Raw genomic sequence first — 22,301 nt, forward strand, 5'->3', positions numbered from 1 at the left:
AAAGGCGCTGGAGCGGCAGCTTTGCAGGTGTCCTCCCCTCTTCATTTTGAGGAGGTCTGGCACTTGAATTTGAATATACGATTAAATTGACAATCAAGAATCCTTCATACTAATGCGGAAAACTCATCCAAGAGACCATATTTATCGGATCTATTCAAATTCAGCCATAAAGAAATAACAGTGGGCCTGATTAGAAGTGGATTTAAATGCGTTCAGTGAAACTATAAGACTCCATGAGCGTTGGAGCATGCTTATTAACCCTTTAACACTATGCTTTACGGTGTGAAAAGATGACCCGATAATCAGTAAAGCAAGTCGTAAGAGGCGCTGCGTGTCACAAGCGGAGCGGTCCTCACATATCACGCACGACGTTAGGAGTTCCCTCGCTTACACGGTGAAAACGCCCCTCTACTCTGCCTGCTAGCCCTTCCCCGACCGTGAGCATCCCTGCCGGCTTGTGCCTGTCTGCTGTCCCAGCCTGCAGGGCTACACCTCCCCGCAGCAGAGGAAACGCGCTCCGGGGCGGCGGCGGCGCCCGTCATCCAGTTTCCCCTGCAATCTCAATGATCACAATCTGGACTGAAGCTTGACATCCGGACCTGACAGGACAGGTATGTTTGTTTTGTCTGTTACGGTGACAGCGGAACAGGTGCATGCTGTATTCGCCGGTTGTTCGGAACATGACATTGTAGGCAAGGAACGGAGAGCGTCTTCGCACCGGTGACAAACACAAAACCGTGCTGTGCATACTCTGCAAAGACACCGCTTTGTGCTTCAAGTGTCATGGACGGATGGGGAGGGTGTTGCCACGGAGCTTTAATCCGACCAATATGGTCGGCAGGCTGGTTTAATGAACTGCATAGAATCAGGGCATCCTTTATTCCGTGCATATCAAGGCCCAGAAGGCAGAGAGAGTCAGCAGGTGCACCTTTCTTATCGTCTTACTGAATCACATTGCGCCCGATCAGACCTGTTTCTGCAGACATTCAGCCCACATGCGATTGTTCAGAGCTATTCTTGGACATGCCAGTGTGTGTGGGGATTGTGATTTCTCTATGTGGAGCTATAGGCTAACAGCTGATGCTCAAGATAATGAGCTAATTGAAGTCGGAGTGTGTTGTCGCGGGTGTGGCAGAGGGGGCAGGCGTGGGCGCCTCGGCAATGGGAAGGTCTCCTGAATATGTGAATTGCAATGTGAGAAAGTGGGCTATTGACTTGGAAATGCTCTGGAACCAGAATTAGATGAGTGTCTTTCAAAAGAAACTTAGTATGTGTGTGAATAGATAATGAAAATGGACAAAGTGGATCAAGATCATCAGATTGCTTGCCCTGACATATAGTTTTTTGTGTCTTTTTTTGTCATTCAAATATGTATTCATTTTAACACTTATGTAAACATACTGAGTTTTTAGACTACATTTATATACAGTTATAGGAGGATCCACAGTTAAAAAAAATCAAACCAAATTAGGGGGAAAAAACCCCATTAAAAGGCAGACACACAACCCACCCTGGTACCCCAATCACTCTTAGACATACATATACATGCATACATACTTACATACACATAACCACCTCTAAGGTGTTGCTCCTCTGATGTGGGCCAGAAAAATTTACCTTGCTTGACTAGTCTTGCTTGGGGCATAATTCACCCTGGCTTTCATATTTGTGTCTCTTTTTAAATCAATATGTCAATTAGAAAATCTGTGTGGGTAATTGCCTGTGATACTACATCACTTTGAGCATCTCTGCAGGGGTTTTCCTAAGGTGTAAAAGCTGCAACTCAAAACTGTATTCCAGCTTCAAACCACAATCTCAAAATAATGAGAACTTTTCCAATGTATTGCCACATTATCCTCTGTCCTGTATTTCATAATGTATTCCTAAAATGACAAACACTTTGAATTAAAATGAGATATTATGTAAACTATAAACAAAAGTGAATTTCATATTAGATTTTGACAGTTATAGCAGATTCAGTAGTTTACATTAAACATAAAGCACACTCCAACATATTGGTGATGGAAACAATTAACTGCAGTAAAAGTTTGGCAAAGAATGAAACAACAAAGAGAGTTGACTAACAAGGAAAGTGCAATATAAGAAGAATCTACATAATTGCACCATTCAGCAAGTTTTATTTCAGCACCCCCAGACAAGTCAGACTGTAAAAGTTACCATTATCAATAATGCATCCTTCTGTTCACCCTTGTCCTACTCACACAGACTGTCAGTCCTCGTGTATCTGGCTCCTTTGCAGCCATGCCACAGGCAACAGTGACTCCCAGACTCTGAATTTGTGGAGGCAGATTCAGGGAGGGGGCAAATTAGATTTTAAAAAATCCATCCATCTGTCCATCCGTGCCTCATTCCCTCCATGCATCCTCCGGTCTCATTTTCTTTCTTTCACCTGCTCCACTTTCAGCCTCCCTGGTGTGCATTGTAATGGTGTAACTATAAGCAGTGTGCTACTCATCTGTTACGCCCCTTTTCTTGTTCACATTAGAGGGCGAAGCCTCTTTGTGTGCACGCATGTTGTGTTAAACACTTAAGGAAAAAAAGAAGATACTGAATACTTGTTTTCCTGACTGTTGTCAAGGAGGATCAAGGAGTCTCACTGCAGGTTATTCAATAACGGAATTACATGCTACATTTCCCACAGAGCAATTTTCTCTTATCTATGACAGGTAAGATGTAACAGACATCCAACCAGACTCCTTAGTCAAAACAGGAAGGGACTAGCAAGGTTATATAGTGGATGTACACATGGCGTTCACTGGCGATGACTTTATTACTTTCCGGTCGATGTGTGACCTCTGTGAAATCTGTCACTGATGCACACGTGTGCCATGAGGGTAAAGGTTAGATCACGTGTTGTGTGGCCGCAGGATGTACATTTGTGTGGGTGTTTCTGTGCAAGTAAATTCAGTGTGCTTGCTTGTTTAAGGTAGCGCACTTCGATACAATTCTCCCTCGAGTCCTATTTCAAGTCGTCCCATGATCGATTTGTAATAGCTCATTGAAGCAGGGCCAGTGGTCTGTTCACAGCCAAATTGGAATTCTCCACAAGATAAACTTGCGGTCTCTTCGAAGTGAGAGGAGCTTTCAAAGGCACATTAAAGATAACAGCTTGTAATACACTGTCACTTTTTGCATTATCATCACAGATGATGTGTTGGGGGATGCAGAGCCTAACTCAGCAAGACATCCTATTTTCTGGTGATCTAACAAGTTATGACTGATAACACAGTTTGACATATCTTATTGGAAAAATTTGATGCCGAACCACAAATTAAATGCAATCATAAGACAAGAGTGTTTCAATTTAAAACTAGAAAAAAAATCAGTTTTCTGAAGACTATGAGTTTGCCTTCAAGCAAAAACATAACTGAAAGAGGTATGAAAATTGTGTGAATTGTTGAAAATCTATTTAGCTTGAATGACTAAATAAAATGTTGACGTTTGCAAACGGATACTTTGAAACTTAACATTTCAGCAACACTATGGTCAATGTGTAGTTATTTTAGACACAAACCCACCTGGTTATGGTTAGAAAAAGATCATATTTTGACATAAAATATGCAGTTTTGGTGGTACAGTTCTGGTAGGACAGCAAATGTGTCCAAGAAGAAAAAAACTGTTTTTCATGCCACTATCCCAGCAGGAAAAGCAGTGAGCCCTTGAGAAAAAAAAAAGAAAGAAATCATTGTCATGCTAAGACTGCTGGAAAGCGGCAGTGTATCACTACAAAACGCCCACACTTGGAGACTAAAAATCAGCTGCAAAATCAGCAATGACTTAATCACAACCGGTTTTCTAGTTTGTTGATCCCAAACAATAGTCTGCAGCACTGCCGCTCCGCAGGCCTCTCACATTATACTGTGTTCACACTTCCAGCGACAGATGCTACACGTCATTTTCAAAGGAAGCCAGTGACATGACGCAATGAAGCCATGAAATGTAACATTAAAATGTGTCTCAAAAAGTGATGAAACATAAAGTGTATTTTTAATCAAATACAAACTTAAGATGACATTCAGTCGAGGTGCATTATTGCAAGTATCAGACACACATAAGCCCACGCTGACATAACTGCCTCAACGAGTGCTTGAGCAACACTTCAGTGGCGACTCAGCAATAATGTAGCTAGTCATGCAGTTGTTTTTTCGCTCGAAGTGTGAACACAGTGTAAGTCATATATTACGTCACTTTAGAAATGTTGAGATGATATATAAACATACAAATGTAACGTATCTTTGATTTGCAGAAAAGTACGGCAACATTTTCTTCTGGCAGCTGGGCTGACACTCCTTACTTATTACTTGGCAGCTTCCATGTTCACCACTTCATGTTGATGTTGTAAAATTGTGCATCCTCCTGACTGATTTTCACAGCACCAGTAAAGACAGACTCTTATTGTAGGTTATGAGCAGATGCGGTGGGATTTTTCTCCATTTACAGTCCCTGCATTTGAAGACTTGTAGCATAATATCACCTTACACATCCACCAATGACTATACTGTGATAATTTACAGTGCAGTGAAGGTCATGAGAATGATCCGTCACATAAAATAGAATCCACTCCACCATTTTTACTCTTACAGCTATATTGTACATCACATATTGCATATTTGGTCTGAACAACCAGATTTGTGAGGAAGAAATTATCCTCCCCAAAGGGTGTACGACTAACATGCTTTAATAATAATCTTACATAATCTTGTCCCTCGTCTGTGACACACATAACATCTACATCTCTGTTTTCACTGACCCTTTGTGTTCATGACTGAAAGCTAAAATCCTACTTGAAATAGTTGGTCATCCTCTTCCACCCACCATCACTGTGTCACTTCAATGTGCCCACCTTTACATGAACTGTCACATTCTTCAGTACAGCGCCGTGTGATTGTTCACTCTTCTTCTTTCTAATGCGTGTGTATGTGTCAGCTAGCAAAATAATTCCTGCAGGCTGTTCTCTATCTCTCTCTCTTTTTGTCTTTTTCTTTATCTTATTTTGACATGCTTGACAGACGATGTTAGGCTAGGGTTGCCATGGTAACTGCATTTTAAACAGGCACGCCTGATGTCTCTGTGTTAACCATCGTTAGTGGTGACACTCTCCTCTTTGGTCAAAAAGAAAAAAAAAAGAACTGTGCTGCAGTCACAGTGTGGTGCCTGCTATTTTCCTATCATTGTTATGAGGAGAGAAGCTTTGTTTTGCTTTGTTGTTTTTTATCTGTATGACTCTGCAAGTAAAGGTCTGTAAATCACATAGAGGGAAGTGAAGGAATTGTATGCGTGTATACTCAATGAGAATCCAGAAAATGTTTTTACTGTATGAAATGGAGAAAGATGGTTGTCCTCAGTTTAGCTGAGCATGACTCTTGTGATAAAGTAGAATAAAATTTTGGAGTTTTGTAGGGCTGTATGGTAATGAATAGATTGTGCTTGAGAGCTTAATTTTTCTAGGTAACCTAAAAAAAAATATTCTTTTCAATGCATTGTATTATGTTCATAATTAATGAGAAACCAGGACAATGCACATTTACTTCAGGCTTTCCCATACTTTGCTTTTACTTAGTCTCTCCAGTTGATGTCATGCTGATCACCAGGGTGCTACAGATAATCGACAAAATGCCAAATATCTACCCCAATAATCAACCAGGCCAATAATCTGTCGACCCCTAATTTCTTAGGATAGCGAAGGCATGACCCGCCCTCCTCAGCCTTACTCTGCCTCTGATTGGTTGCCCCCCTTGGGTTCAACCATGGACATTTCTCTCGTTTACAGGCTTTTATTATACAAATATGCAGTCACACACATTGGCAATCATGCCGCGAGAACTAAAAACACACATAAGGTCAAAATATAAAACAATTAGTACAAACGTCTCACAGAAAATTCATTACAAATGTCGCTATCTCATTAGAATAAATAATAAGCTGGACATAAAACAAAACGCTGTACCTCTTAACTTAAAGAGGAGATCAGAACAATTCACAAATCAGGTTTTATCTTCACAATTCATCTTCAGCAGCGATTTCACTACTACTACTACTACTTGCAGGTAAGGAGCTCAGTTCTCAAGGAGAGGGGAGGGGAACACCTCAAACAAGGAATTTATAAGTTCCGGTGTTTCAGTCCTTCCAGAGACGCTTTTATAATTCATGTTACACGCAGCAAGGTTTAACTAAAGACACACAAAACAGGATTTGATCCAACTCAAATATTGATTCAATTGATTCATTATTAAAATTAACTCTATAATATATAACAGCCACTTATGGCAGCTACACCGAATTTCTTACCCCAACCCTAACCAATCAAACCAATGAAGGCAACGACTACTAGTCAATCAGAGGAAGAGTAAGGCTGGTCATGCCTGAAACAAAATTCGCTCAAGAGGCGAGCTGCAGGTGGAGAGTGTATTTTCAAATGTTGCTGTGTTTTTTCTCCTTTTTCAGATGTCTGCCTACCCTAGCTTTAAATTAAATACACAGGTGGTTGACACAATAACAGTAATACCTATATGATGTTATGCAATCAGTGACATAGCACTGCAAGAAATATTAACTTTGTGAAGCTCATAACCTTCAGATTCCCTTGAAGCAGTGCCAAGGAGGTGCTGAATTCACTCTATAATTCAGTTTCTAGGGTGTAGCTTGGACTCTTCTACACTGACTAAACACACATTACAAATTGCTGTATAAAAAGAAATAATACAGTATATAGAGTCTTCAGTCTGCTGTGCTGTCTCATTGTATATGTGAACTGATGCAGCTTGTTTGTCAGTCTGGGCTGTGTTTGTCAGTGTGTGTATCAACAGTATGTCAACATGTCTCACAATCAGTGTCAACCACACAAGTGTCGGCACTGTGGTAGATCCTAAAATAACTGTTTTATTGTGACTCTTAGACACTGACTAAACACACATTACAAATTGCTGTATAAAAAGAAATAATACAGTATATAGAGTCTTCAGTCTGCTGTGCTGTCTCATTGTATATGTGAACTGATGCAGCTTGTTTGTCAGTCTGGGCTGTGTTTGTCAGTGTGTGTATCAACAGTATGTCAACATGTCTCACAATCAGTGTCAACCACACAAGTGTCGGCACTGTGGTAGATCCTAAAATAACTGTTTTATTGTGATAGAAAAAACATCTAAGCAGTCTGAATTTTCCAATCATGTTCTAGGAATTCAAATTGCTTTTGACCTTTAGCGTAATGTTCCCATGCCTTGTTACATACCCTGACATGACCCATTCAGTAAATGAATGTAAGATTACTTTGTGGTGTGGAATGGAGAGCCTGGCTTTTCCACTTGTGTAAACTGATTAATATTTAAGATATTCATCTCATAAATCAAACGATGCATTCTGACAGCTCATTTTGAGAGATTTCATTGCCTGATTTGTTTTAATCAGTGTGGATTAACTCTACAATGACCCCCCTCCACCCTGCTCTAATAATTTTGATACGCACATTTGCCACCGTCTTTGACTTCAAGCAATAATTTAGCAGACAGATAAGTTTGCAATCGCACAATTTGTCTTTTTATACCAGCTCAAAAAGGGGATCCTAGCACCCCAGATGCTGAGGTGTAGAAACTACAGTAACCCCAGCAATATCCCCTACTGAAGTGCAGACCCTTCCCATGAGAGAGTGCTTTTACTCTGTTGCAGGTAGCACAACTTCCTCTGGATGTGCTTTCTCTCAGGGAGGATGAACTTGCAGCCTCATTGGTTCGCAAGTCGTATCATTTATCTCTGTTGTGGTGCGACGTGATTTGCAGCAGACTTAACGGTCGTGCTACGCAATCTGCTTCCAAGACTGCTGAGTGCCAAAGGTTTTAGAGAATGTGTGTATGTGGTTTCCCCTGAACAAGGACATTTCGACACTCCCACTTCCCCAACCCCCACAGTCCTGTACCTGATTTCCCAGAGCCAGCCTCTGCACAGCAAGGATTGATGGACTGGCTAGCTATTCCATTAGAAGGGAAGCACTGATTATAAAGCTGAGATGTGGAGGGACCTGCATGATAAAATGGCAAGGCTCATTGAGAAATGTCCAGTGATTGGCTAATCCAGTGGGTGGCCTCGGTGTGCATATGACGTATGCACGACATGTGATTCTTTTAACTTGGCAGTGTGTTGTAAAGCATTTTAGTAGAGCAGCTGCTTTAGACATTAACAACATAAAATTTATATGAATACAGAATAGATTTTCTTTATTGACTGTGCCAGTGCAAATGAAGAGTGATAAGAATAAAAACTGTTGATAAAACTCACATGCATGCACACACTGTGACACACATACATCGATTCACGTATCCATGCAAACGATGCTTACATATGCAACCTTGTGAATTGTACTGATACTGAATGATACTTCAAGAATACAGGATATTGCACAGAATATGTAATTTGAAAATAAATATTCTAATAAAATAAGTATTGCACAGAGGCAGGTTTTGTAAAATATGCTCTATGGGAAGTGTGTTTTCAATTCAGTTTTATGATGATAGCCTTGGGGTAGAAACTGTTTGTTAGTAGCTCTTGAACCTTGTAGTTGTGGTAAGCACTATAGTCTTTGTATACAGTGTTAATTTTATATATGTATAAAATTGGCAGAGCTGTGTACACGGCTCTGAAGCAGTCGAGTATGCCTTCCTGTCTGTGTGGGTCTTTTGGTATGTCACGTTCAGCTTCACAGAAAGGCCAGAGAACAGGTAAGTAAACCATAGACAGCACCATACGTGGAGTCCTGTGAAAATGCTGTGGAAGAAGTGGTTACTTCTAATATACTTTTTATATCTCTTACTTATTCAATCTCTCTTTCAAACTCAGTGCAGACTAATTTGGGTCGATGTTTTAGAGCTGCTTGGGCAGAGACCATAAGTACTTTATGGTGGCATGTCATTGCATCTTGCTGGTTAAGGGGCTAAAATTAGCACATTCACCCAGGTGTTGTATTTCCACTGAACCTGATCAGGGCCGGAGGCGAAAAATACCCGTGACTACTGCAGAGTCATTTGACGTGGGTATGAATGCTGATTGATACCTTTCTTGTTACATTAAAAAGCCAAATCAAAGGGGGTGTTGGTGAGTTTTTTTGTGCACTGGAAATGGGTCTATAGAGAGACAAGTGAATAAAATAAAGATACGCGTTAAATACAGATTACAGGTTTACAGATTTACAGATAATATGTGATTATTAAAATTTGAAAGAGACTGTTGCTTAGACTCTACAGTGAGATTTTGTAATCAAGGGGCATCTGCCCTAAACAGCAGCAGAAAAACTCTCCAACTCTCGGAGTCCAGACTCTGGTGGTGGTGGTGGTGGTGGTGGCGGCGGCTGATGACTCTGAGACTCATGACTGATGAGGCTGATGAATTTGTGAAGACTAGGTGGTGATGGAACTTCAGGTCTAAGCAAGCAAAAGTATAGTCTTCCTGATTGAATTTTCTCTAGAGTTTCATTAGATGAACATGACTAAGTCATGCTAGTGGCTCTGTGAGGCTGCACTTAGACACAGTGATGTTTTGTGCTATTGCCAGTGCTAAGCAGTATATTTTCTACGATTACCATCTTAGTGTAGCATGTTGTGCGTGTTAACATAGCTCTAAACCCAAAGCACAGCTAAGTGAATGTCATTACTTTTGCATGCAGTAACTGTAAACCAAAGTATTTGACAAATTAAAAATTCTGACTTTTTGTCAGAACTAGACGAAAAGTCAGAGGATCACCAAAGTTGATTAGGATATGTTGTTTGGGAGCTATGGATGTTTGCACCAAATATCATAGCAGTCAATCCTGCAGATGTCAAGACATTTCACTAAAACCCGAAGGAAGAAATGTCAAGGAATCGCCTAATTCAGTAGGACTGATCCTCTGGGGACTGTGAATGTCTGTGCAAAATAAATGGCAATCCCTCCAATAGATATTTCAGTCTGGAACCAGATTTGTGGACCAACCAGCTGGTCAGCCAGTACTGCCATCCATAGCTACAGTAGGTACAAAAATTGATATAATCTTGGTTCAGATAAAACAAACCAAACAACCCTCCTAAGTAGGGCCTCTCAACCATTAAAATCAATTTCTATGTTTGTTCTAGTCAAAGGCACCATGGAGAGGGATTAACCTCCAAAAAGAGCCAGAAATCTGCAAGGGCAGCCAACTTGTCCAGTTAACTCCCTTGAAAACAACAAGGATACTTTCACACTTGGCACAACATGAGGAGACTTAGATCCATATTTGCAGTCGATGGGAATAATCTCTCCAAACGTCCTGGAAACAGACAGATAGTTTGGAGCAAACTGTCTTTGTGTCTGGACGAAAGTAATATCCCTTTAACTCTCCAATTAATGAATAGCCCAATTAACAGGAGTGAAGTTTTGGGCATGCTTTGTTCATTTTTGTGAATGATGTCGTCTCAAAAGATGTTCTGGCAAAGGAAGAACGCTGCCTGGAGATCACAGTAAGCACATTATCTGTGCTCCTTTCTGCTGCAGATAACACATAACTTCTACTACTCGTACCATCACTACTTTGTTTTTCACACTTTTGTTACAAGATTAAGCTTGGATGAGCAAAGATAGTTGATAAAAGCTTTTCTGTAAAAATGAGTATTACATGTCTTGTTATAATCCACATCCTAATCTTGTTAGTGAGGCTGTCCATAAAATGATACGCCTTCATGTAAATAAGCCCCAATTTATAGGCAGAACATCAAAATGGTCAAATGGGTCTGCAAATTAAATAAACTGCACAAAATCAGTATTTTTGTTAAAGTGTCAGAATACTCATAATTATAAAAATGAAACAACATTAAAAACATGTTTTTCTATTTTCCTCATTTACCACTTGTGAGTATCCCACCATACTAATAGGTTGAGTTTCATTTGAATATCTGCCACTGTTTATAGTGAGGTACAGAGCCCCCCTAGAGTCACGGTGAGATTGATCTTTTTAAGTATTCACTAGCAATATGTTTTAAGTTCTCTTGCAATACTTTTGCATTCCCCTGCGAAAGTTCTGCTGCAGTGGGTAAGGTCAAAACAGCAGTGGTTGATAGCAAACTTTCTGGTTAAGATATAAAAGTTTAGACTTTCATGTGTAGGTCTGTATAAGGGATGTCCAGATAGCATCAGAAGGATTGGTATCAGTGAATTTTTTAAATTGATCAGGATTGGTTATTTTGAGCACGCTCCCCGCCAGACTCTTTGTTTATGTCCGCCGTCACACAGGTGTCTCAAAAGGAGAGCATGATTTGCGGCAGATTTTTTTATTGTAATGCTGCTACTCCAATCAGTAGAGACTGCTTTTTTTCCTTATTAAACTTATGATGCTACACCACTTGAAGTGGAACTGAAAGTTTTGTTGTTAATTTTTAGTGAACTAGTTGTATTGTATTGCTATAATAAGGGGAATTGTGACCAATTTTTTTTGTTGTTAAATACAAGTATTGGATCAGAAGATACTCTAAATCAAATGACGGGGGAAAAAAAAATCGATCAGGATATCCCTAGTCTGTATATAGGTTGCAAGTACCAAATGTTTTGGCTTTAATCAATGTGTTGTCACTCCAGCAAGATTGTGTAAAATATCTCATTTTAGACTGAAGTGTTTTAGGAATGTGTCTATATAAGTTACTGATTGTGTTTCATGGCACCAGTATCAGTTAATACACTGCATATACATGTAAGTGTATATGTAGTGTGCGCTGAGTTAGTCATTTCGTGCTGCATCTGTAACCTGTAGTAGCCCAAAACCATGCAGTGTGAGTGAACCATGCCTTTTGAGCAGTAGTACTATATCAGCATACTTTATGGCCAGTTCAAAGTAAAATTCAATGAGATGATCCATACTGGGACATTGCACTGGCAGCAGCTGAGAAGAAATAGACACAGCCCAGAAGAGATGGAAGAAGAAAAGAATTCTAAGAAAACGCAAAACATAATGTGAAGGGAAAAAAAAGAAAATCTCAGTGACCCTTGGAGGGCTTCATCATGAAGTCTTAAAGGCTACAATCCGAGTGTAGACAAATCAAATTTGTTCTTTCCGCACTGTTATTTGCAAGTGATAAGATCAGATTTGTGTGTTCAGACATTACTAATCTATCTGCGCGGGTTGCCATGGTAATTGTGTAGTATTAGGCATCAGGAACTGTGTAGCAGTGCTGGTAACATAACTCTCCAAAGTGGAATGATGGGAAAGAGATGCACGTCATTTTGCCCTCCAAAGAATTGCACAATTGTCAGGTTTCAGTCATTCATTTAAAGTTATTAATTATAACGTCTCTCCACCGTTTATTGTACCTCATGTTGTCCTCTTTGGCACTCTGCAAGGAGAAGCACGGGTTCTGCTCAGCACTTCCGTCACCCTGGATTTAATGTTGGCATTGGGTGGAGTTCAAAGACACTTTGAAAACCAGTTTGAGTGGCCAGAGTGACCAGACTGAGACAGATCTGCAGAAATATGATTGGAATCGCATTTCAAACCACCTTGAAATGAGGTTTGGAGTTGATTTGCAAAAATCTCATTTCACGTGTTTCTTTGCTGTCCAGACTTTAGAAAATCAATGTGTATAAAATCTTGATGCCAAAAATGCCTTCAGTCTGTCAGTCTGAGCAAGGCCTAAGTGGTCATAAGCACTAAAAATAAAATTCTGTTCACATTCAGTTTTTGTGAAGCTGAATGCCATACCACTCTTTGAGTTTGTAATGAGTGAAATTGGCCCGTTTAGCATCCATGGATTTTTCTGCTCCATAGTAAAAGTGCTTTGACTTTGGGGGGAAGCTACTGGAATCACTGGTTTGTATGGAAAAACAATTCCAAAAAAAATGACCGAGTGGAAACAAATAATAATGAAATGCAGCATGTGGGCTTAAACTGTTGGGGTTTGTTGTGAGAAATACTCGAGAGGATGATGCATTTCTTCCAACAACAGCACAGCAGCTGTCAAGAAAAGGAGAGTACAAATAGGCCTCGTTGAATCCGGCAGGTCTCATCTATGGAGTTAAATGCTGCACTTTGATCTAAAAGCTGTAAAATAGAGCAATCAGCAGATTCCACACTGAGGGGGAGGTAGCTCCCTGGTTGTGCGAAAGAGAGCTCTAGAACCTGACACAAAATGTTGAGAAATGATTTTCAAATCTCAGTGGGTTGTTATTTATAAAATTTGCAGATTTTCTATCTGAATTTAGGTGTGTTGAGGATTTCCTGAGATACATTGTTTTGTTTTAAAACCACATGAGTATCAGTTAAAGCAGTGGTTCCTAAACGGTCCAGCCATGGGGTCCAGATTCCTCCCTAGTCTTTAGGCCCACACATAAGATAAATTACCGCATATTCAATTTTTACACAAAATGTAGACATGTAGGCTTTCAACCTAATAAATAAAACATATTACAAGAATTAAGTGCAATTAGTTATAAAATACAGTAATTATCGTGCATATTATTGTTTCAAGACCAGTGACATAAAAACACTTCAAAGGCACAGCATGTAAATAGGCCAAGTAAAACCAGGTACAAGGGAATAAAATAGTTGCTACACTGAAAAAAAAAACCCAGACAGGTTTACATGATGAATGAGGCCCTTAAAAAGGTCAGTAGGTGTGTACTTGTACATAAAGTGCATTTTTACAAACTTTACATGTTCACGAGTCACTTGTAGTCCATTCAGAATGGACCTGATAACCCACCTTTGGACCACGACCCACCAGTTGGGAACCACTGATTTAAGCAACTTAAGCAACTCGGATTACAGAGCAGTCTTAACTACTGATTTTCATCTTTTTGTTAAATAATTCCCAAATACTTTCCTGCACAGCTTTAATATTATGGCCGGAGGAGGTGCTAATGACACTGTGGCTTTCGTCACAGTTTTGCTCTCACACCAGACATCCTTTTTTTTCACCAATATACTCTGGAGGGAGGCACTTGACGCTGTTAGCACATGCACGATATCCTGACAGCATACTGTGTTTTGAGGAGTGAGAGGAATCCACAAGCTGTGTTTCCCCTGCTCTGCTGTGACATATTTTTGAGATGCTCTACTTGACAGATTTCTCCTGCCCACCTGCTGATGAAGGATGGGCCTTTGGGCAGCTGACGCCTCCCGAAGACGCATCAATTCTTGGGGCCTCTAAATTGACAGAGTCTTTGTTTGAGAGAAGGCATGAAGACAAATGGGCACGGTACTGGCCGTGGTGAACGGTGCATCATGGGCATCATTCTGTCCTCGATGATCAGCCATCATGTGCATTACTATCTGGCAATTTATCTGAGCTGCCCCGCTGCAGACGATGAGGGGTGTCACATTGTCTGCATTTTGCTTTCCTTTTGTCAGAGGGGCGTTGACGTTCTGCAGTTTCTTTCCTCTTCAGTGAGTGCGGTTTTTGAAATCTTGCAGCTGATCCAGGTTTACATCAGGACAGCTGCGATGCTCAGTAATGATTACTTTGTATCTGGACTGACTCTGAAATGTAGAGCGCAGAGGAGGTCATCTCCAGAGATAGACTGACGTGGCCGGGCTGATAGAGTCCTGAATGAATCGCTGATAGGGAAGTCTGTGTGTGTGTGATACAATGAAGAAACCAGACTAAATCTTGAATATCTCTGTCTTATCTTAAAGGATTTTCACTGGCTGAACAGCTAAACACAGCTTATCTTATTGATGCCTGCAGTGTTTTTGTAACACACATGAATAGGTGACACCTCTTACGTGAACAAAGCATATTCATTTGAAAAAAGATATGATCTGTTCTTTCTGACAGTCGCGGATACCGTACATCACAGACAGTAGAGTTATCGTCTTTGCTTTCACCCACAAAGAAGATAAATATTTGAAACAAAGTGCGACGTGATGACAATTGTTTGAAATGTGGAGGCAAGTACTTTGATGCGGTAGAATACAAGTTTACAGATGTCTCATATTTTGACACGGAGTTGGAGCATTTTCACATGCTTCTATGTTGTGACAGTCAACCCGGGAGGCGTAAATGACTCATCGCTCCCTCCCATACTGAATATATTGCGTTGTTTATGCAAGTGAATTTGCCAAATCTTGGGGGATCTTTTGTATCACCAGCAGCTAAGATTATCTCTATCTTAGGGGAAATTGATTAAGGATAAGCAAAGCAGGATTTTCCTAAAAAAAAAAAAAACAATGTATAGACTCATAGCCACTAGAAGTGTGGTGTGGTGGTGTATTTTTCTGCAGAGACTCTGCCCTTTGCCGTTTTTTTTCTCATTTTGTTGATATTTGGTGTTTTCAGGACGTTTATATGTGTACCCTCACAGCACTCAGGAGAGATCGGGGCTTTATAAAAAAGTAGTGACCAGTTGCCAGACCAAAAGCAGCAGGCATTTGAGAGACAATGTAGGAAAAACAAAAAAGCAAATATAAAAAGGCAAAACACTGGAAAAGAGTGAATCTGTAGTTGGCTTTTACTTTCACTTTTTCTAGCAAGCTTGTTCAAAGTAACCAACAATCCTGCATAGTATACCTTTAAGCAACAGTGGGTGCTAGGGCTTCATTCTGCACATTAAAGTTGCACCAGGGTAAACTTAAAGGCAAATTTTAATGTATCTTTGATTAGAAATATCTTTGGATAGAATTTTTTTTTGAGATTGGAAGATTTTGTACTTATTTACCAGTATTTAATTTCTGGCAGTACAGATAATTCATTGGAAGAGAATTTAGACCATCATTCGCCATGTTGGGTAATACAATTCATAGAAAACACAACTGAACAGTTATAGCATTTGTTTTTTTTTTTCATATTTTTGTGTCTTGTTAGATATTGAGGGGTTGGGGTTGCAAAGGGGGGACTTTATTTCAAAAGTCTTTACCATTAGCACAAACAACAGTGACACACTGACAAAATGTTTTGGGTAGGACTCACACTTTTAAATTTGTGCTTAGCACACACTAATATTTAGACTGCAATTAGCCTGTAAAACCATTTGTACTAATTATTTTGTTCATGCACTGAAACAGGATATATTCCAGACAGAACATGCTGTACTTAATGTTTTGGAGGGAATTCATGCACTGAACATTTGCAAAGCTTATAAATGGTTGTGACTACCAAAGAGATGATTCACCTCAGTGGTTGCTTATGTGTTGCAAAACAGTATAACAGTACTTAAAACTTAAGAGTTGAGGATCAGGGGTGTAGTGCTTTTTGTTTAAGTACCAGAGCGCATCAATGACACCCTCCATGCACACAGTTAAATTGTGGCTCGATTCAAGGTTATGTGACCACTGTTTCGACTGTGGCAAATTTACATATATTAATCAACTATAACTATAAAATGAAGGATGTTTTAATGCCTTTTCATTTTAATGAGTTAACAGTAAGCAGCTATGGACTTGTAGTCTATAGCTGCTAACCACATGTTTGACATTGTGAATCAATTGACACATTTTAAATACCAGTATGACAACTTCAACCGTTTCATTTGTTTTTACTGTCTCTCTTGCATGACATACGCTTTAGTGATGATTGGATCTTTAAGCCCTTAATAAATGTATATGAATTTCAACCAGATTATGCAAAGTACAAATATTCTATTTCCTGGCTTGGTGGGAAAAAGTGGCAAAGTGTCAATCCAGTGTAATCTGGCAGCACTACACCCCTGCAGAGGATCAACACGTGACACCACCAAGATAAATTCAAACCGAGGCTTTAAAAATATTCTTTATTTATTACTATTGCAATGGAGTGCATTATATATTGCACGTATTTATGTCGTCTCCACTCCCTGTGCAATTAAAATTCAGAATTCAAAGAAGGAAATTGTAACTAGTAAGCAGAAAAATATACTGTATATGTAATGTGAAACAACCAAAGAAAATTTAACCTTAATTAAATAGGTTCCTGGGACCTTTGATGTGGTGTGTTTATTCAACAGCGAGGATGAACGGTGAGAACAGACTGCAATTCTTCCCCCTTTTCCCCATCAATATCACATTGACTTCTGCCTCTTGATGTCTTATACAATTACCATCATCGGCAGTTTGGGACTGCTGCGACCTTTAGTAAGTTAAGTGCAATCAGTTTTCATCAGGACAGAGACACATTTAAAGCTCACCAGACACACAGAGCACACACACACACACACACACACACACACACCACAGTGCCCACACAGTTTGAGATTAATAGACAAGAGTGGAAGTAGAGACGAGGCTGTCTGGGATTATTTTGGTCGTCTATGACTCAAGCAAATGTTAAAACTGTTGTACAGTATCACAGTGTTGTCTGTGTGTCAAGATATCCATCAGTTAGATAACATCCCAAATATAAGCGCTTTCCCAAAATCATTGTTTTAATTTTGCCATTCACTTGTGATGTATAAATAAAAAAAAGTATTTCTGTCTATTGAAGTAAAGATAAGCCAACTCATGAATGCACCTGTTTTCGGAGGCCTTCAATCTTGCACATTGTTTTCAGAGCATCACTCATCCTTATGCTGTCATACTTCACAAAGACTTTCCTTAATGTTTGCTCTTTGAAGTTCAAGAAGGAAAGGGCCCCACATAAATTTGTGGAGAAAGACCTTTAATGGGAGTCTGTTTGAAGACAGTGACTGTTATGGGAATGTTGAGCGTAAGCAGCCGCAGCACCTTGCACTTCTCAGTCTCCATCATCTCCTTCACACAGATGATTAGGCGTGCGGAGACCAGAACTGATGTGGAGCAGGAGTGATTGAATCACAAAGTGACCCAAATGAAAGAATTGATTGGCCTCACAATCATGATGTGTGTGAAATGAGTGCCCTAAAGTCTCTGACACTGATCTATTAGGATTCTTCTCAAGTTTGCTTGTGATTCACTGATGGTATTGTTCTGACAGCTGCTTCATAGCGGGCTGACATCTGCACTGAGTGGGGGTTTTACAGTGGGCAGATCTGATTGTCTCAGGTGAGCGAGTATTCAAGGGAGCTGATCTTTAGCACAGCAATAAAATCAGGTTAGAGATGGATGTCATGCTAAACAATGGACTTGGGATTCTTTATTGTGTTCCTCAGAATATAACAGTGTATGAAATGAGCTTTTGAATGAAATATGAAGGGCTGAAGGGTTTACTGATGGTATCGAACAGTCTCAGACTTAGCACGGTCGACCTGTGGCAAGCTTCCCTTGGCTCTGTTGCATGTAGGAAAGTTTGCCACTCTACACTCTACAATTAAACAAGACTAAAAATCTACTCACAGCTCTGTGGGGCTGATGGGCATAGTTGTGCTTTGAGATAAATGCTAATATCAGAATGCTGACATGCTCACAATGATGATGTTAACATGCTGATATTAGCAGGTTTAGGAAATGTGACACCCTGTGAGATGGTAGTGCCATCTTTTGAGGCACACACCCTTTTACATCTGTTACTAACATGCACTCAGTCTAAAAAAATACAAATCTTACAATGTCTAGCAATTAGAGATGCTAATCATAAGTTCCAGCACAATGTGATATTATATGATATATGATATGAGACGATATCAGTAAATGTCACCATTGTCGTTTTTTGTTTTTTTTTTGGCTGCATGCCATTGTCTGAATTGCAACATTGTTAGACTCTGAAAATGTCGTCAACCTGACTTTCATACTCACCAAAATTTAACATCTGTCTGATGTAAGAGTCTAATGTCTTTTTGATGTCACATTGACGTCTGTTGCCAATTGGTTGATTACTCAATCAATGTATCTATCGATCCAGATTGATGTTTCGTTACACCCCTTTCAGGTATGTGAGTTGAGTTAGTGTATCAGGGACTGTAACACCCAGGCCACACTACCTGCGTGAGCAGCGCGTGTGCATTGCAGAACCTGCTGGTTTTTCGTTTTTGGTAAAAATAGGCAGTGAAAATTGTCTTTTGATCATTATATTTGCATTATTCCACCTTTTACTACTGTTTTAATGTCTTTATCAAATATATCTGTTTGACTCAACCTTGCCTGTTTCTATTTCAAAATTAAAACCCTGTTCTGTCAACAGAATTCCCTCACACAAAGCATTTTGCTGTTAAATATTTGCAAGACTCTGTTGCTGACAATGGAGCAGCTTGCATGGCTTCATAAATGAGTTGAGTATGTACTTTTAATCATGGAATTACAGTAGTCAGCAGGCAGCTCTGCTGCAGCACCGCAGCAACAACACTACCAATGTGGATGCCACAAGTGTGCAAGTCACAGAAGCTCGTTGAGATTGCTGATACACTGTTGTACGCATGCAATGTGTCCCGGTCCAAATATGTTGTTTGACGACTGTATCTGAGACAGGTAACATTGTGTGCACCCTTGCACCCTAGTTTGTAGTAAAAACAAACAGCTGAGGCTTGAATGTCATAGTATTTTAGGTTTTTGCATCATAAACCAAAGTATTGGACAAATTTAATTTTTCCCCAATGATGACACTAGATGATAAGGGATCACCAAGTCATTTCAATTCATACTCTGAGTGAACACCAAGAATATCTGCATTGTAATTCATGTGATGGTTGTTGAGGCATTTCCCAATAAAACAAGTGTTAATCTTGTGGTTGCACTAGAGGTAAAGTCATGGGATCGACAAAGTCAGTATATGTCCCTCTTTGTGGAGGTATTTTTACATCAAAGTGATGAACCAGATGACCAACAGACTGACATTGCCATTAAGAGCCCATGGTGCTTATATTTATTTTTTAATCATGATTTCTCTAGAATAATTCATTTAAAAAACATACTTTTATACAACAATGTCAGTATGATAATTATTGATAAAATTGAGCTTGTGGATCTGCAGCTTGACCTTTAGATATTTTTGATTGCTTTTGAAGAGATACCATATCAAGCTCCATGTGGTGTATAAGTTTTGTTTCACAGCTATTCTACCTCTTCATCACTGTATAGATGGATTCATGTAAATTGGCTGCCTCCCTTGTCTGACTTTGACATCTTCTCATTGCATAAACATGACTCGTATGACAATTTTTCACACGGAAAGTTGTTTTGGAAATCTTGCTTCATCTCCATACAGCTTTAATCTGAGACAATACATAAAACTATTTGTGCATATAATAAATATGCAATCACAAAGAGAATATCTTTTGAAATTAAATATGGTTTTATCCCTTAATTAGCTTAATCAACCAACCCCCTGGCCCTTCAAAGTTGTGAAGGAACACTGCACAGTGTGAGTGTGACATCTGCAGCCTTCCTCGTGCCAGACTGCTCTACTCTTTGATCCGGCTTCATTATGCAGAGGGAGGCTGACCTATCATGAAAGCTGAGACGTGCTGTGTTCCAGCCTCCCAAATTGTAAACACAGAGAGATGCGTTCAGACAGCTGGTTGAGGGAAAAAAAAGTTAATTAGGGACTCTTCTTTGGGGAAAAATACTACCATATCTTTTCCTGGTTTACAAACACTTCACTGGCCGTTATTAGACAAATTAAGCTTCTGTTTTGCTCCTCCCTAATGACAGCTTTCCCTGGAAGCTTTGTACTTTTATCAGAGCTTCCCATGTCCCCTCCTCACTAATCCTCTCCTTTCATTAACCTCTTCCCTTATTTTATGCTGTTTTCACTTTGTTTTTTTTTTATATTCAGGCTTCAAGAAACATCTTCACAGTGTGTGTGTGTGAATAGGTACATATTTAGAGCTGTTGATATTACTTTGAATCAACAATTTTCAAGTGTAGTTTGCAATAAAATAGATAGATAGATAGATATACTTTATTGATCTCAAAACTGGGAAATTGGGGAAAAAACTGAGAAATTGGGGTCAAAACTGAGAAATTGGTGAATTGGAAATGTAGTGAAATGAAGTGTAAAGCATGTTCTCCTTATTGCTTTTAAGCTGTTTCACTCTTTATAGGTAGTCATTAATGAAGTAGGTTTTAAACAATGTTACACACGCCCGAGGCTGACACATTTCTTAAAGTTACTTAAGAAGGAACTGTTACTTTATGCAGCACAGTTTACATTTCTTGCGCACAGCCTCTCTTTAGGCTGAAAAATGGGGATATTTTACGATAAACAATATACTTGAAGAAAGGAGCAACCTCATAATTTCACAATTTCCACCTTGAATTTTTGGCTGGAAAAAAGAAAGCACATATAACTCTGCGCCCTGCTGACTTATCACAATCCAATCTCTCTTAGAAATGGCTTGAGTGTAGAATTTAAACACCCTGTAATTCAGAAGAAAATTTCTCATATTATCTTGAAGTATTTTCAGCTGACATATAAGTAATGTTAAAATTGTGACCCCGTGCTCGCTTTTCAAACTTAAGCTACAGATTGACTCTGGGCTTTATCTTGGATAATTCGTTTCTCTCAGCTGTACCACCTAATCTGAATATCAGCTATTGTACTGGATGTCACTCACAGAAAGAGCACCGTGCAGGAGACCAGCTCGCTGTAGCAGTGGTCACCTTCAAATGACAAGGTTCATCTGTCTCTACCTCAGCTGAATATATTACATCAGCATTGTTGCGTGTCTCACTTTGTAGCCCTTCTTATTTCCTTCCCCTGGTGTCTCTCTCCTCATAACCTCTGCCTTTTATTCTGTGCTATTCTTTCCTTCCTCCTGTCTCATCCTCAGATTGTTGTCACGTTCCCAGTGCCCTCTCCTTTCTCGTAGTCTCCCCTTCTCTTTCTCTCTCTCTCTCTCTCTCTCATTCTCTATCTCGGTGTGTCTGCTGTCTTGTGCTGTGCCGCAGGGCTCGCTGGCTGATGTAATTTATGCTATCTCCTTTTCTAGTGTGAGAGTAGAGCGTCCTGAAGCCAACACTCTTCATGCAGAGTGCTCCTGTGGGAGGCTGCGAGCCAGCACCGACTGAGCTTGCCTCTTTCTCTCTTCCACCATCTCTTCATGCACAATGCAGTGACCATGCGTGTGAGGAAGACACTCAGTCTGCATGGCAGTACAGGATAATTACAGATACAACATAACAGATGTTGGTTGCAAAGACAAATTGCATGTGATGTCGCGACAGGTATTTGTTTAGAGGCCATTCAGTACACCAAAGTGTCAGTTTAAGTGTAGACTTTGTTTGCTGTGTGCAGATGGAAAAGGGTTTCCCGTATGTCTCATAAGTCCATCAGGAGATTGGACTTACAGCAGCAGTAAACACTCAACACTGTTTTTTTGGAACAGGAAAATAGTTGATGTTGACTGAATATGTTTATGTGTGATTTTAGGACTGCAATCCATTTCTATGACAACGGAGACGGCTTTGGCTGGGGAATTGAAGAGCGCAATGGAGGGTGACGCCAGGAGAACCAATCAGGTGGGAGCGCTGCGGA

The 22,301-nt window shown here is 39.8% G+C and overlaps 1 protein-coding gene across 4 annotated transcripts in view; it reads left to right on the plus strand.

Annotated features, from left to right (window-relative positions):
• Positions 1-398: 398 nt before the first annotated feature.
• The window catches only part of si:dkey-178k16.1 (band 4.1-like protein 1), a 56,669-nt gene continuing 34,766 nt past the window's right edge, over positions 399-22,301 (plus strand). For all 4 annotated transcript variants that reach the window (XM_042491771.1, XM_042491772.1, XM_042491773.1 and 1 more), the window contains exons 1-2: positions 399-611; positions 22,197-22,285. In XM_042491771.1, the coding sequence (XP_042347705.1) occupies positions 22,214-22,285 (72 nt within the window). In that variant the 5' untranslated portion in view covers positions 399-611; positions 22,197-22,213. The remainder of the gene's footprint in view (positions 612-22,196; positions 22,286-22,301) is intronic.

The sequence above is a fragment of the Plectropomus leopardus genome, chromosome 8 (assembly GCF_008729295.1).
Source record: "Plectropomus leopardus isolate mb chromosome 8, YSFRI_Pleo_2.0, whole genome shotgun sequence".
In the NCBI taxonomy this organism is placed as follows: domain Eukaryota; kingdom Metazoa; phylum Chordata; class Actinopteri; order Perciformes; family Serranidae; genus Plectropomus; species Plectropomus leopardus.